The sequence below is a fragment of the Athene cunicularia genome, assembly GCF_003259725.1.
Source record: "Athene cunicularia isolate RWA chromosome 2 unlocalized genomic scaffold, athCun1 chr2_part1, whole genome shotgun sequence".
In the NCBI taxonomy this organism is placed as follows: Eukaryota; Metazoa; Chordata; class Aves; order Strigiformes; family Strigidae; genus Athene; species Athene cunicularia.
The window spans coordinates 6674874-6692717 of NW_020799095.1; the positions used below are offsets into that span (position 1 = coordinate 6674874).

Genomic DNA, 17844 nt, shown 5'->3' on the forward strand with positions numbered 1-17844 from the left:
GCATTCCTGCTTTGTTGTTGCACTTGGATTGTTGGACTGCCCCAGCCTCTGCAGGTCATATGCTTGAAATGTAATTGGCCATAAGTCCTACAGCTGCTTGATGTGTCCACACAGCTTTTTACATTGCTTTTAAGGAGTTAAAAGAAGCAGAAATTACATGTATGTATCTAGAAGTGCCTATAAACTTGTAAACCAGCTTGAAACTGAGATTTCAGTCACACTGAGGGTGTGGGGTTGAGGTGAGGAAGCGAAACAGACCTCAGAATTTTGTCTGGACCGTCGTATTTTAAAATGTGTTAGCTGCCTGCTTCTGAATACAGACACATTGACATCTACACAGGGCCTGATCCATTTAAAACATTTCAGTTAACAATGGTCAGCATTAGGTGATAGAACATTTATTCAGGTAGTGTTTAGATATAGCTTTGTTTCCCAGTCTAAATGCAGGACATTTGTGAGCTTCCGCGTACCTCAGAAAAAAACCCCTAGCAGTCCATACAAAGAACATATTTTTAATTCCTCCTTTGCTGCCTCTTTTGAGTCAAGGCTAATTCTTTTGTCACACTGACATTGTTATATAATGATTTATATCGATTGAAAAAACTGTTACATCTATGTAATGCCAGCAGCAGGTCAGAGGTTAGACAGACAAACCCCCTGCAAGTAAAGAACTTACTATCCAGACCATACTATGTACACAAAATAAAATGTAACAATGGAAATGAGAGGAGGTTTAAAAAAGTAGAAGGAGCTGCTCTATGACCCTTGCCTTGGTTTATATCACTTTATATTTGTTATGTATTTAAACTTGCTTCAGTTCTTTGCATAAGACTCAGTTATCTGATGTTAACACATCACCTAAATGGAGTTTTAGAACTAAGAAGACATAAAAAGATGGTTGCAGCATGAGAGAATGCCAGGGAATAAATTTCGCAGCATTTGCACATGCATCTACAAGATATATAAAGCACTTCTTTGTCCTAAATGATACCTTTTAAGTTTATATACATCTGGGTGAAAACAAGAAAAGGAGAAAGACCAGAAAACATTTAGCTTGTTCATCACCTGCCTGTCATGGATGCTTGATTAGTTCCTACCACCAATTGTTCTGTGATGTTTTCTAGATGCTCTCACTGTATTAGGTGACTCAGATAGCAGTAAAACCAGCATGTCATGTGGCGAGAGGATGCAAGAGTGAAAGGGAGATAAAGTGCTTAGTGACCACACTATCTTTCCTTGTAATATTTAGCATACTTGCCAGAAAACAAAGGAAAATTGACGAAGAGTATCTTGCTTTAAACCAAGAAACAGAGGTTGGATCCAATATAAAAAGTACGTGTCTAATTTGCTTTTGAGGAAAGAAACACCTTTGTGGAAGTAGTGAGCCTTCGCTGGCACAAGGTACTGTGAAGCAACACTCTACATTGAATAGGGACTATGTATTGATACGAAGATCACTGGTATTCATAAAATAGAGATATCCTCACCTTTCCTCCCCTGTTACTATTCCCATTCTTGAAAATTTTAGTACTTACAGTCTTATATTTAGGGTATTTATAGTGTATTTATAGTCTTATACTTAATATAGAATCTTTATTATCTGAGGAAGTGACAACCTCTAATCTGAATGATGCTTCTAGATGTGCATTTTACATGCATCTTAAACCCATATATATATGCATACACTGTATTTCATCAGAGCTATCGAAAGTGGATTCCAATTAAAAATGTAAAGAGATGAACTGTGAAGAAAAATGCACATTGGCTGTCCCTAAAATAAAGGAATCCAATAAAAGCAAGCTACAAAGTAAGCCACTCAAATATCCTGTTGGATTTGGATATGTAAGGACAGTAGATATTTCTAGAAGATATTAATCTAAGATAGCGAAAAAGAAATTATGTTTCTAGAATGTGTTTCTTTCTAAGCCGAAAGCAGCTTTCTGACATGAACCACGCTAAATCTGTGTGGAATGCAGGGAGTAAAGTTTATCTTACACTGTTTTAATGCATAAGAAAAAAACCTACAGTGTATCTTATCATAGGGAAGATTTATGAGGCCTTCATGCAAGATCAGTAAATATAGGTAATAAAATCCTTAGCAGATTTAAAATCGGGAGTTAACAAAAGGTCAGTTTTGCAATATGTAATTTAGTCACTAGAATTACCGAGGAAAATTATGTAACATTACATTTTAGCCAATCATAGCTATAATTGGAGCGTGTTCTTTTGTCTGTGAGCACTGCAATGGAAAAATGTGTTTGTAGCTATGTATAAAGAGAGAATACTTGTTTTTCATAATTTTTTTTCATAGGAGGTTCAGGTGTATCATTGTGAAGCAATTACAACTCCCTGTGATCGGTCAGTAACCACTCTGCACCCATATATCCTGTAAATATGGTTGAGTAAAATCTCATGAGTGAGCTAGTCTCAGTGCAGACTGAAACTGGCTTAAGGGCTTACTGAAGCCATTTCATTCTTCAGCATCCTTTACAAAGCTCTTCAGTCTATGACTTTCTTTCCAACTTTAGACCTCTAATCCTTTAGCTCTGGTAAGCTGGGAGTTCTGAATGTGGAGGCTAACGTGCATCACTTCAAGAAAACCTTCTTCTCAATGATTGAAAATACCAATTTTCATTCTGTGATCTGTCAAGTGTGTCAGCAGAAGTCTGTTCTCGCTGGTCTGGCTATATATCCTGAAATGAAAAAGCCAAAAATAGCTAGTTCTCCGTCAAAACTTCTTGACTAAAGCTCATTTTTCTGTAGACTGCAATGCATCCTGCTGTTTCTTCCAAGATTTCATAGCTTTTGGTCATAGTCAAATTCAGGCTGAGAGCAATTATGCAAATTCACCTTGAAAAGTTATTTTCTTAGCACAGGGAAGTCAAGTGTTTGAAAAGATGTTTGAATTCCTTGACTGTTCTGGTTTGTAAGTACAAAGGGCAGATTTGTTGGTAAATAAATATTTATCTGAAGAGGAGGAAAGAAGTGTTGAAGTGTTTTTGTGTCTGTCCTTTTAGCATGAATCTTAGCTGGTGATCAGGAAGTGATCACTTACACCTTGAACTGAGAAGAATGGAAGATATGGCATTGCAAGCTGATACCTGCAAAATAGACATAAAAAAACGCTGTGAAGGAGAAACATGGTATCATGAATTATATATTACAAACTACATTCAAGGCAGCTAGAGACAGCTTCTCAAAAATAATCTGAAGTTGTCAGTCCCTGCTAATCATGTGACATTTTGAATTTATTCATTAAGAACCTGCCTTTTATTTACATTTTAAACAAGCATGATATTGGTGATACACTCCACATTTATTTGCCTTTTATTGGCTTTTCATACCAGGAATACAAGGTGTTGTGGAGGCTTATCAGAGCTGCCTTCCCAAGCTGCAGCTGTATGGGCCAACAAACATCGCTCCCATCATCCAGAAGGTGGCAAAATCAGCATCAGAGGAGACCAACACCAAGGAGGCCTCGGTAAGGGCACGATGCTGTGTTTGGCTTTTTTCTTCTCTTGTGATAGATCTCTTGTAGGCCATCAAAACAAGGCCTTTTCATGTATGTGAATCATGCCTTCACAGTTTTCACTAACTGCCTTCACAGAAGGCAGCTTAAGTCTCTGTCAGCTGGAGCAGTGTATCTAGTCTTTATAGCTTTGATAGTCACAACTTTAAACTTCCCCCACTGTTCTGTTTCGTGCTTTTAGAGCTGTGTTACTGTAACACACCCAGTTTTTCACTGTGAAAACATAAATGGCACCACTAAGGGTTATAAAAATTTAAGGGCCAAGCCCTAAAAGCCTTGATCATGAAGAACATGAGTTCAAATAATTCCCTACACAGACTACCCAGTTTCAGGTCTCTTGCAGAGGCTATACTAAAACTTCTTTGTTCAACTAGGGGATTTTCTAACCATTCCTTTGAAAACTGTAGACATACAGTTTTCAATTTGCTATTACTGACATGGATTATAATGTGCATTTTAGAAGTAAGGAGACATGTCTGTTAGCCTGCATCTGATACCAAAACGATGGCAGATTTCTTTGGCCAAAAGACTTAAGCACAGATCATGTTTTAAGTGTATGTCTTTGAAATACATTAGGCTTATTTTTCTCCTGCCTTCCAGATAGAATGAGAGAAAGGGAGAATGAGAGAACTGGAGAGAATATGTGAGTGCTCCCAGTGCTGTGGGAGTAAAGGATATAAGAGAGAACTTGTACACTACAGCAATAAAAATGCCTATGTATAGGAACAGTTGAACTGTATATTGGCATGCATCTCACCACCAGGCCTAGAACTTTCTCTAAGCTCTCTTCACGTGCTAAGCCTTTTTTTAAGTCCTGTTAAGGCAGCAGTTCCCAAGCATTTCTCTTCATGAGTCTGGGCTTGTGATTGTCACTCCACTGCTGTTTCCAGGATCTCAATACTATTTAGGGTCCCAGTCCGAAAATGGGGAATTGCTATGTTTGAATTTTCATACCCACCTAATCCTGAGGTGGCTCACTCTGTTCCCAGTGCTGCCTCTGAACTAGTATGTCATATTGAGTAAGTTGCTTCATTCTTCTAAACTTAAGCTTCCCCTCTTTCTGTTTGAAAACCAAATTAATTTATAGCATGAGTTTTCAAGATAAAGTTTTCTCCTTTGCATGTTTTGTTTTACTCACGTCAGCAGGTGATGAGCAGAACATTTTGAGTTTATATAGCTGTGTATACATAAACTTTAATGATGTTTAGTGTGTTGATATTGCTTATGAAGAATGACAAAATTCTATGACCTGTTCATTTTTCCTATTAATGCACGTTTATTAAATGACTCCAGATGCCTAACAATTTATAAAGGATCCAAGTGAGAGTCAGTCTTCCCCACTACCAAATGAAGATATGTTATAGCTCATGACCCCAGTTCAGAGGGCTTTGGAGTTTGGGGAACAAAATGACCAGCGTGCAAAATTGCTGGCTCTCCTTTAGGGAATGAGAAAACCTCTCTTCAGGGCTCTGTATCAGGCATTTGAAGATGGATATATTCCCCTCTGCACATGCCCTTGCTCTCCTCAGGGACCCCATTACTCTGCAGAACGCAGTAGACCTGCCATGGTGCGGTGCTTCTCCCACAGGCAGCAGTGGGGTCATCCTCCAGTTTGCAGATGGCTGCACCCATCCCACTTGCCTGTTAGCAAAGCTCCTCTGCAAAGTGCTGTCTTAACCTCCATGACAGCTCTGCTACAGGCTTGTAACGCTTCAATACCCCATTCCTCCCTGCCTCCCACTGGTTCCCAAAGGGGAAAAAATGTAATCAGAAACTGTCAACAGAAATGACTGTGCAGCAGACGGAAAATAGGGCTAGTGGGGATCTCAGGACTATTCCAGACTTCCCAGTCAAAGCCCTGACTCTCCCAGCCCTAGCAGCTAGAAAACCCCTTTTCTACCCTGTGCATTCCTTGGCTCCCTCCAGCTCCCAAAAATTACCTGAACTAGAGCTAAACTTCAGAAGAGGAGAAATGAGTAGCTGAGGAAGTTTGTATGGGAAGTGCACTTAACCTTTGAGACACCATAAGGAGACTTTTCTATTTAAAAAAGTCCATGAGTGAGTTACCGGACACACTTTTATACTGGAAAAGGGCAAGCAGCTTTGGACGATTAACTAATGATATAATTTTTCACTTCTTGTCCAACAACTTCAGCAATATTTCATCTTGCTGATTCTGACGGATGGCGTCATCACAGACATGGCTGACACCAGAGAGGCCATTGTCCATGCCTCTCACCTTCCCATGTCAGTCATCATCGTCGGGGTGGGGAATGCCGATTTTAGTGACATGCAGATGCTGGATGGTGATGATGGGATCCTGAGGTCTCCCAAGGGCGAGCCTGTGCTTCGAGACATTGTCCAGTTTGTGCCATTTAGGAACTTCAAACATGTAAGCTGACTTTTCCATACATTCTGCAGAAGGGTGTATGTATATAACATACAGTGAACTGGGGCTGGGACTGACTTTAGATGGGCATGGAGCGTTTAGTAAGTATATGGTGGTTTTGTGTCAAATATGGAGAACAAAAGGAATACAGAATGAAACGTGCTCTATTAGTGAGGGTGGGGAATGATGCCAGTACTTACTGCCAGTTACTCTGATTTTAGTTTGGTTGCCCTCCTGGTGTCTCTCTTCCATTCTCTTTGCATCTGTTCCATTGGGACTCCTGTATTTTGCTTTCCATCCCTTCATTTCCACAGGCAGCTGAAGTGTCTGTGAATTTGTACTCACAGTGTTTCTCAGGAGGCTGTTTCCTTATTGAAATTTAGGTCCCTAAGTTCTCAAAGGCAGGACTATCCACCCACAGTATCCTGGTTGCCTACAAACCCTTTCCCCAACTTCTGTACAAGGACACAACCAAGAAAGTGGTGTTATTAAGACCTTCCCTGTGCCCTCAGCCAGCTGTTCCTGTCTGAGCCCAGCGTGGTGTAGGGGACACTGTAGCAGAGGAAGGGACAGACCCAGCATTAAATTGATAAATTTGAAATAATGCCTTAGCCATGTACTTTTACTTTTCAGTCACCTGTTCTACATTGCAGCATCTGTCCCAGGGACCTTTTCAGCAGCTCTGTAGACAAGTGTGTGCCCACAGAAGGAGTTTTGACACACACAGACAGGTTTTTCAGGGCCCTTTTCCTCCATATGGAGGCATGGAATGGCCACTGTGTTCCTCTGCAATGCTGATCACATCCCTTTCACTCTGTTTTTCATCTTTGTTCCTTTCATTCCTTCCGTTACATTCAAGTGGTTCTCCAGACGGGCTTTTTGCTCACCTTGGTGTCTAGGAAGGATATCCTCGGTATTTGATTTGAAAATTTCTTTACTCCACGGTGTAACTGACTTATTCTCCCCATGAGATTGCCCTTTCCAATCCACTCCCATACACTGGTGATCCTTAGATACAGGTGTGTCACACAGAAGTTTTCAACTCTGGGCTGATTTTGGTCTGCATATGGGTTTGCAGTGCTTATATTTTTTAAGGTTTTTTAGGCTTTTTGTTGCCACAGGAGATTTTTTTTCTTTCTGTTTGCTACTTCCAAAATACTTTTATTTTATTTTCCTCTTCTCAAGAACTGTTCTTTTTTCTCACTTCAAAATACAATGTTGCCATATTTGTCTTAGATCTAAATGCACTTCTTACTTTCACAAACTCTACTAAGAGAAACAAACTTGTTTCCCTTTTCCCTCTACCTTTATGTAAACAATGGATCCTCATAGGAGGTAAAACTCAGCTTGTGCTATTAGTTTGGTGACACCATGCCAAATGGGTGCAGATTTGCCATTTCTATGCTGACAGTGCCACTGAGTCACCTATCTGCTGAAACAAAGTATGAGCACGACCTGCTCATAGCTTGTGATTCTCCTTCATCAGATAATCACAAGTCTGTAGTGCTGCACTGTAGTCTATTGTAAAAGTGTCGAGAGGAAAGTTATTTATGGGCTAGTGCTAGACCTACTTTCAATTGGTTGAAAACATGTTTCTGCAAGGAACTGGCAAAGCCAGCTGCATTTGTTATTTTCAGTTTCATTTTGTGATTTTATAACAAAGTTGAAATCATCCTTGATTGAATAGATTAACACTGACCATTGAACTTCTGAGCAGTGAATATATTGTGCCTCTGGTGTTAACCTGTGAGTGAGTCTATGTGTGATTTTAATTGCTAGCATTGATTAAATAACAAGCATAGATTATTTTTAGCTATTTTAGATTAACTACCCCAGTATGGGGTGAGGACAGTAATCTTAAAAATTTATTGCTCTCATTAAATAGTGGTATTTTTCTCCCCCTTTCTCTCAGTAGCAGAGATAATATAGATACAGAAATAGATAATATATTTGCTATATCAGAAAAGTCAATATATCTTATGCAACTTGATATTTAGTCTGTTTATTGTGATCTTTCAGCATTTCAGCAAATGTCAGTCTAATGGATGAGTGCCCATAACAATAGCCACGTCTGGCTGAATTTCTTTATTGTCATAGCCTAAGTGATCTCTCTCTGAACAAAGTGACATTCGCAGCTATCTTGCTTACTTATCCTCAGCACAAACAAAAGACCATGACTTTTGCATCAGCCATTGAAATAATTTTTCATGGGAGAAATGAGTGTGATATTTTGATTCAAACTTATTTTTCCCCACAAAGAAATGTGGATTTAACACACTTGGGTGTTCTGTCAGATCAGTTCTGATCAAACACAAGAATTACTATAAATCAGCATATTACATTTGACAGGTTTAAGTTAAATATGTATTTAGTTAAAAATCACATCCCTTTTGTCAATGTACCTTGTGTTTACCTTCGATATTTAGGATGTTCATCTATTAAGTAGAAAAATAAATATTGAAGGATCTTTTTAGAAAGACTACAAATCAAGTTGTATAAGGTTTATAGGGTTTTTTGATAAGCATTTATTTACGCCTAAATGCATGTAACCTCTGCTACTGATGAAAGGAGAGAAGAAAATTTTATTTGTGAGCAATTATTTTTTGTTTTGCTGGAACAGTAAACCAAAATTCATTTGGAGACAACTGAAACAATATTTTTTTTCATTACTTCAACTCTCAGGTCAGCCTGGAACTCAAAATCTCATATCTATCCAAAGAGATCAAAAATAATCTATCCAAAAGCTGCCCCTGTGAGAAAACTGAAAGGAGGGAAAACAAAGTTGTAAAAATAACCTACAGAGTGAGTCCCTTCTATTTTATGAGTTTGACTTCAGAGAAGGTTCTGATCCTGCATAGCACTTATACATACATTTAACACATTTCAATTAGTTACAATTATTCACATACCTAAAACCTCATACCCACTTCAACATTTTACTGGCTCAAGACTCAATGTAGACTGAGGTCTATTAAAGGGGTTTAACCTACATGATGTAAGTGCATCAGGACTACTTCAGTAAAGCATCTCACCTTTTGACTCTCTCTTTAAGGAATATATCAAAATATTAATAATTGTAGTGATTCTTGGCAAATCCTGTAGTTGCAGAGACTTGATAAAATCAAAGTAACCATTACTGCTTTAAAAAATGTCCCATTGTATAGTAGGTGACATGTGCAATTCACTACAGGGGAGCATAATAAACAAGGGGAAACTATTTTCCCTGAACTCAAATGAATTTCTTCTCTCTATAATTATCACCACCCCAGAAATGCGAGTGTCCTTCACCTGAAACTGTAGAACAGTGATGCTCACAATCACTGAAATGTTGTTGAGGAAAATCACCTGTCTCAATCCATTCACAGTTATATTTTAAGAGCTGAAATTCTCTGCCTTTAGACTGCATGATATATTCACTGTGCACAAATCTGGTGCTGCAGGTAGACTGTATTCCACTCTGCATTGTATTTAATCATAAAGGCTAACAACTGTGATTTAATAACACATATATCACAAATGAGTGTGGAAAGCACAGCTCTTAGCCACTGCAAGGAGCAATGTTTTGCACTGTGCATTGTAATTAAAGATTAAGCATGGTGAAGCTATAGAACTGAGTCGACAGTCATTTGTAATATATAACAATTATCATCATAGGGGATTATTTTCCTGCTGCTGGCTGCTCTGACTGTTGTATATTAGCCATCAGTTGAAAACTATTCATCTTGAAGTGTTTATTGCTAGGATGCTCTTCAAGAGAAAACATTACAGTAAAACATTAATGTACCATCTGTGTTAAAAACCCAGCGAAGGTAACCCTTACACAGCACTGCTGAACTGGGGCTGGGTTTTAGCTTAGAAGTTACTGGGTCTGATTCTTTACTTATACAAATGCTGATTTGCACCATCTAGTTTAGAAGTGAGAGTGCTCTACCACCACAAAAGTACATAAGGTACCGATGGCCCAAATAGTCAGACAGGATATCACCCCCAACCCTGTTTTTGGGATCCTCCCTGCTAGAAAAGCCCCAGGCTTAACAGGCATCACCGGCATGGTGAAACGCTGTAAAGCAACAGTGGAGTGGTCCATGTTCAAACTGAAGCACCAAGTCAAGCTAGCTACCCCGGGGCAACTCTGTGTGGGGCCACACGTTGCCTGCGAGCCTGTGGGCACTGTAAATGTGTTAGCTTAAACCTCAGTGAAAGGTTTCACATGCATGCCAGGCGAGGAGTGCATAGCTCAGTTGACTCCTCAAGCGGTGGTGATTCAGCCGTGCATCTGAGCCCCACCAGAGCCTGTTCTGAAGGGCTGACCCTTCTTCCAGGAAGAATGGATGTGGCTTCAGAAGAGAGAGGAGCAGACAGGAGGATGATGCTGTCAGATGAGTGTTGGCCTAGTGTTCAGACACGTGGACTACATGTGATCCAGAGAAGCTGGTGGCAAGTGCTCCTGCCCAGCATTTTTAAAGATAGAGCAGAGTGAAATTTCCTGATTGCTAGGGCTTGTGTGTGCAGCAGTGGCCCAGGACTCTTCCCCCACTCCTTATTTTTACCTTTTATGTAGGGTTGTACTTTTGGTAAGACAGCACAGAGGCAGACTAAGTTATACACACCTTTGGCACACTAGGAAGGAGATATAAAACCCACTAATTCTCAATAGCAACATGGAAATCAACCATTTGGTGACTCCAGGGTGTATTTTTCTGCTGATTTCAGTGCAAAGAGGTTTAGGCAAAAACAGGGCAGCTGTGGAAAACCATGCATTTCACTTTGAAGGATTAAAATAAATGTGTTACTGTGCAACACCTGAGAACAGTTGCTGCTCTGTCACACAGAGTATGGGCTTTGCTTTGCCAGTTTGTTCATGCAGAAATGCTCCAGGCTTTTTTGCCTGCACAAATATTTTGGTATAAATGTCACAGTTGGGAAATAGCGGTGCATTTTATTCATTACTAAACACATATATGAGTCAGAATACCAGCATATTAAAAAATAGTTTTGTTTCTGGTTTTGCTAGCATTGTCATTGTTTTGTAGTATTGTAACATCTGATGCTAGAATTTATAATAGCCCAGAGGCTTTCTGCACCCCTGGATTAGCTTGCCTATGAATAGTTTACCATTTACATCTTATGTAAGCCTAATTTTAACACTCTGAATGGATAAAGATCCCACCCCATGAAATAGAGTAAGGCAATAAACAGTCAATACAACTAGGTTGGACACGGTAGGTCTGAAACCCAGTTGACAATGTAACAGACAGTGAGGAGGGATGTGTTCATTAACCTGGGAAAAAGTACTTGGTATGCAGAAGAAATGTGATGTAGCCATAGGTTGACTTCCCGTGCAACGTCTGAGCTGCAATGTGTGATCCACGTGTACTCTGTCTGGAGATAAACACATTAGTTTATCTTAAACCAAAGTTTAAGCATTTGCATTTTTACTGCATTTTTGTGGTGGGCTCAGAGGGAACATGGTTGGGCAGGCTGGCCCTGGGAGGCATGGAATCAACTCTGTCCAAATACTTAGAAACAAGCAAATCCAAAACATGGGGCAAGAGGGTGCTATTGGGCTGCATGGGAGAACAGAAGTCCAGTTTTGTCTCTGCTGAATTCAGGGGTTTAGGGCAATCCCTGCAGTACATGCAGATAACAGTTGCCTACAAAACATCCGCAGGCCCCGCTGCTTAAAATGAAACAGTGTGAGGCTGTGAGGCAGCAACTGTGTGTTGGTGATGGAGAGTATGGTTTCTCTGCACTAAGAGGTAGCCCTCCACCCTGTCTGGGGCAAAAAGCCAGTGGCCATCTTTACATCCATCTCTACATTTCACGGTCATGGGTTCTTAAGTCTGCTTGACAACCCACCATTTATATGTTGCAGGAAGCCTCCACAAAACCTTGAAATTTTCTCATGACCATGGTTTACTCCCAATGAAAACAAAGTATTTTTTATTGAATTAAAGACTTTCCCAGCCATTAAAATATCATGCCAGATCCTGAAGAGCAGAATGGTGATGAAGGCCTCCCTTTACAGTGATGTCCATTCATGTTCACCTTGTAGCTCTGCAGGGTTCCTTGCTGAGTACTGATGAATGAAGTCTTTGCAGCCCTTTTCACTGGATATGGTGCTCTCCCAGAGTGCAGGGAAGTTCAGTTACCCCAAACTTAAAATAGTATAAACAGACCTGAAAACCATGCAGAGCCCTTCTGGCTTTAGGTACTTTCAAGCAGCTAGAGCTACATGCCCAAACAGACTCATGAGTTGCCAGCAATAGTGCCACTCACTTTGTGTCTTTTTTGCCTTCCATTTCTGTACCACACTTCCTACCCTGATCTCATGGCACCAATGCCTCTAAAGCCCATGGCACATCTAGCAGAGAAACAGGTTAACGCTTGTGTTTTCTACCATTTCCTGCAGGCATCCCCAGCTGCTCTAGCAAAAAGCGTTTTGGCTGAAGTTCCAAACCAAGTCGTGGACTATTACAATGGCAAAGGGATAAAACCAAAATGTATGTCAGAGTACGAGTCTTCCAGGACACTAGCTCCATGAACCTGCCTGCACTCTTTTACAAAACTAAAAAAGAAAAATGCTACTGTCTACAACTACTGTACTTAAAAATGAAACAAACAAAAAAATAGCACGTTTTGGTGATTTTTAACTAAAATAACCATTTTTTTTGCATGTGTAGCCTAAAGGCCTAAATCTGTTAAGCAGTTGTATTGTTGAAAACTTTTTATGAGAAAAAAAATCCAGAAAAAGAAAAGTGAACTCTTTACATTACAGCATGTCGCCTTGAAATAAAAAGTTATCTGTATCTGTTTTTTATACAGGTTTGTTGAAATTTTGCTAAATTTCTTATCTTTACACTGTAAAGCATTTTGAAATATTTATTGAGAGTCGATAGCCAAAATGTCTTTGGTTTAATCTGCTATGAACTGAGAAATTTTTCAAAATGGCAGATGCATGAACTGTATTTTGCATGTTTAAAATAAAAACAACACAGTTTTGCAGTTGTTGTCTTTATTTCTCTCTTTGCCACAAGGCTGCCTGCTTTCAACTTCCATATTCCAAGAAAAGGGTAATAAGATGTTTCAAGAGATACCTGGCCTGCGGCATGGGCATTTCTAATGTTGGCAGGTTATAACATGGGCACCCAAACACGCCCACTCAGTCTGTGGCCTAAGTAGCAGCTTTTCAATAGCCTGACACATCCAGCGGTTACGAAGTGTTCAGATCATAGCTGTAAACAGATCTGTCTTGGAGGGCATGATCCATCAGGATTGCATGTCTTAAAACATGTCTACTTAAATGATCTGCCTGGCTTCTGAACGGGTTGTATTTTGGTTACCCAAATTTATAATCTCTTATGTTTGGGAATTGTGATTTAGTTTCATTTGTGTTTTTTAATCTCACACCCAATATCCAACTTTGCGTGACATGTTTCCAAGTGAAATTTTTCATGGCCTGATTTTATGACAACCAGTGATTTGTAACTTCATGCACACACAGATCACTTGTGTGTGGTAGAAAAACTGATTTTGTACCAAAGAATATTCAAGCCACCTTTTTTTTTTTTAAGAGGACACACAAGAACAGATTGGCAGTGGATTGATCTTTCTATTGAAATATTTATGTATAGAAATGATGAAATTAGATCATTGTTATTCTTAGTGTTTGAATTTGGGCATTTTCATTTACTAAAAGACAATAGTGAAAGATGTGACTTGTTAAAGTTAAAAATAACATTTTACCAAAAATAATAGGTGTGGGATTGTCCAAAGAGCATGGCTTTGGACCAGTTGTGCTTCTACTGAACTGAAACTGTTCTTGTTGCTAGTTTCAGAAGGAGCTGTTTTGGGCCGGTGCTGAATATTTTGGAAAATCTCACCTGTGAGCAAAGGGTTTTGTTTTAGAAATATATATTTTTAAATTAGTTTTCTGGTAATGTAGGACTCTAGCTCCCTGATTCTTCTTTAGAAGTAACTTCCATGGCATCAACTTTGAGACGATTTTGTACCATCAAAACGAAGGCAGTGGGATAGCCAAGATGCATGGGGTTGTCTCCCCAGCGCATTCAGTTCTGCGTCATCTATATCCTGCAGCTCAATCATTCACACTTGCTAGTAAAGGTTTCTTCAGCTGATCGGATATTGAACAGCAGCCAGTATTACTTGGTCATAGGTATAAATTGTTTGAAGATGTCCTGACGGATAGATCTCAAATCCACATTTCCATTTAATGGCTGACTGTTCATTTGAGAGCTTATTCCAGGAGGCTGTACATCTCTCCCTCTGTGGATATATTTCAGCTGGAAACTACTGTGATTTTCCCTTGTATCTCATACACCATTCTGCCAACACATCTTAATTATCTACAACATCTATAGATTCTTATTCATATTTTCCCCCTTTTTTCCTTCCCTGTTCTCAGAAGGAGCATTTTCTAGCTGTTAAAGCACATGACTGAAAAATCTATGCCTCCATGTTCTCCTCCATGACACCTTCAGTATCATTTTGTAAGCTTGACCAAGTTGTTTAACTTTTCTGCACCTCAGATTCCTATTCTATAAAATGAAGGTCACTGCCATGTATTCATAAATATCTCATAGTGGTGCTGGGGAACTTTAATATTTGAAAAGTGATTTGAGATCCTCAGAGGCATGATGGTGCTCTCATCAAGTAGAGTATTACTTTACCCTGGGGCATGGATTTAGGGATGTACTGTACAGCTGAGGAGGGGTTAAGCCTTTTCTTTATTATTTGACAGACTGAAAGAAAGTCAAAGAAAGCTTTCAGCAAGAAAAATTGGGAATCAAATAAATTGTTCTTCTGGTACAGACAATCTATGGATAAACTGATTTTTGAAGGGTTTATGGTTACATAGAATTGGGTAGTCACAGCTCTTCATTAGCAGAGGTGTTACAAGGTGCTTCTATAATGTAGCATCACATATAACAGATCAACAGGTTATTGTATGCTGAGCAATATAAATCATCAGTCATTTTCATGCATGTAGGTGGTCTATATAAATCTCTAAGTGCGAGAGAATCACAATTACTGCAGATCTTTACATTTACTTCACACAACCCAGATTATAAGTGTTGTCTACTTAAAAACAAATCATTATCAGTGGTAATATAGACCAGTAATTCTGTAGCAGCCTCAAGTTATTTGAAAAGACAGCTCCATGATACTGAAAAATCCATCTGAAATCTCCTTCAATCTATACAGATCCCAGCATGTAAGGCAAACATGTACTAGTGCAGTGAGCTGGTGCAGGAGAATGCACAGAAGACAAAACTAGCCATCTGGTAAAGGCTTTCTAATGAGGCTTTGAATGTTAATTTCATTGCTCCAAGTTACCCAGTGTAATAAGGTAGTATGGGCTTTGTGCAGGGTAATATCCTTAAGTATATGAATATATCTCTGAAATGACATTTTTTCTCCTGTTTTATCTACTTAGGGTTTTAGTGAGGCCATTCTGCCTTTAGGCAGAACTGCCATCAATTTATCTTGTAGATTTTTTAATGCAAATTTAAACTTCTACTGCCTTTTGGTGGATCATTTTGAATTATGAAAACTTCTTTGAAATAAATTCTATCTTGTCCTTTTGAGGTAATTGATAATCTAAAATATCTTCTCTGCCAACTATAAGCCTGCCTTCCCTGTTGCTGATTCAAAACCCAGAAGTCCCAAAATACTCAAAGATATTCATGATCTTTGGGCTTATTAGCCCAAAATACATTATCATCCATAATTCTCAAGCCAATAATGAGCTGAGTTGTATTTTTAGTTGTGTAGGAGAAACTAAGTCTACAGTAATTAAAAAAAAAAAAAAAAAAAAGTGCTAACACACTGCCAATTGCTTGTTATCCTAAGGTAAAACCTACACATATTAAGTTCTTACCATGATAAACAATATAGTGTTCTACAGCATTTAATAAATGAGTCTACAGGTAGGAAATGAAAATGAAATTATAGTAATAGTATTGCTTTAAAACATATTTTCTTTTAGTCTCCAAATATCAAAGGTTCACAGCTGTTGACAGCTAAAAGGTTTACAGTTTGATCTGTTAGAGACCTGTGCCAGAGAACAGTGGTCTAAGCCAAGGCTTGCTGCAGGTTGCAGAAGTGGTATTCCAACAAATACACAGGTGGAAGGCTCCAGTTCTGGGCAGATTTGCATGACAGAGCCCTGCAGCACTCAACTGCATCCTTTGGGTTTACCTACACAGCAAGTATTGTGATAGAATCGTGTGTGGCTTAGTGAGCCTCATTACTGTATTGCAGTAAGATCTTTGCTGACAAGTTAAACAGAGCTACCTCCTTCAGCTTGGCTGCACAAACAGGACACAGCTTACTCCCAGAAAGAACCCAAATGGTTATTCAGATTGATCTTTCTCACTTGGGATTATGGGTCTTGAAGTCACACCTGCTGTGTAAACCTAAACCTATATGCAACCTTTCCAGAGTGAAAGAGGTACTAGACAAACTCCCTTTACTCCTAAGTAGCATGGACATTTCAGGCAAAAAGCATTGGTACGTTTACATTTTTTTTGAATGGGAAGGATGAGCTGGAGGACACCTAGGATAAGGTTACACTTCTTGGGTTGGATTTTTCCTTTATTTACAGGGAATGTAAATTTAAAGGAAGTTTTGCCACAGGAAAACATAGCTCAGAGCACCATTCATCTTCCTTCACTCATAGGTCTCACTTGTACCTGCAGTCCTGAGCTTAGGAGTTGCACTTTACTGGAGGCAATTTCAGCAATTAGAGAGCTGTACTAAAGTCACAGGTCAGCCCAGCTGCATGTTTCCTTGCAACATTCACTGGCTGCACTCAGCCCACTTCTTTTCTGTTTTTCCAATTTCATTGCATAGTTGGGGAGATCATCCAAACTCATCAGGTGAAACCTAGGTGAATTCCCTCTTGTGAAGGCTGCCAGTCCAAAAGTGGTGTTCCCATTTCCTCATTTCTGCAATTCTGAGGACTACTCAAGGCAGCAGAGTATCAGGGAAGATTATTTTGTAATAGGCACAGTTTCTTTCTCTTCCTTCTCTCCAAAAAAGTACTAGGCATTTCTAATGCTGTGTAGAAAGCCTCTCTTGGATCTGGTTAGCTGGCCACAAGCCTCGAGTGCATCACCCCCACACACATACCACAGTAGGGAAGAAAATGGAGCGGCAGGGTAAAGAGGAGAAGCAACAACAGACTTCAGCTGACCCCACTGAACAGTCACATATCTTTAAAAAAGATATTTCTGTTGAAACCAAAATGGAATATTGTGTTCATACCCATTCACTATCCTACCTAGTGCACTCAACTGTGCTGGTGCCCTGCTCAGAAAAAAGGGTGAATTAATTGTGAACACTGACGAAAGCCAGATCTCACTGAAGCCAGAGGTACCAGCTCTCTACCAGGCTTCACAGAAATCCTCTTCCTGGCCCACCTGCATTAACTTTACCAGTAACTTTACTGGCTCCTTTATAAATAAATGTACTTCCCCTAAACGTTGCCCTCCCACCCGCTCACAAGAGGCACCTGAGTTAAGCCCTGCACTCCCCAGCGGTTTGATACAGCAGAGACACTCCTGCCCAAACCCCCAGGCACCCACCCGAGGCCTATGTGGTGGAGGAAGGTTCTGAATCCATACAGCGGGCCTTTGCAACCCTGCGTGCCTAAGTGGTGCTTGCCAGAGACAAACTTCATCCACCGCTGACACCTTCCTTTACTGGCATTTATTTGTTGGGATTTCACGGGTGAGACTGAGGCACGGGAGCGATGGCAGTGCTGGCGGGGTTGGGGGGAAAGGGTGCCCATGGCTATTTCCGCACGTCCTCCCCCGTCACCCCCATGGGTGAGGCCTTTCCCCCGTGTCAGGGACGCTCCACCGGCCGCGGGTGCTGCAGCCCTGACCCGCGGGGCCTTGGT

At 40.0% G+C, this 17844-nt stretch overlaps 1 protein-coding gene across 1 annotated transcript in view; it reads left to right on the forward strand.

Moving 5' to 3' along the window:
• CPNE4 (copine 4) overlaps positions 1-12918 on the forward strand; it is a 194303-nt gene extending 181385 nt beyond the window's left edge. The window contains exons 13-15 of the mRNA XM_026842759.1: positions 3348-3481; positions 5685-5921; positions 12331-12918. Of these exons, the coding sequence (XP_026698560.1) occupies positions 3348-3481; positions 5685-5921; positions 12331-12462 (503 nt within the window). The 3' untranslated portion in view covers positions 12463-12918. The remainder of the gene's footprint in view (positions 1-3347; positions 3482-5684; positions 5922-12330) is intronic.
• Positions 12919-17844: the final 4926 nt, after the last annotated feature.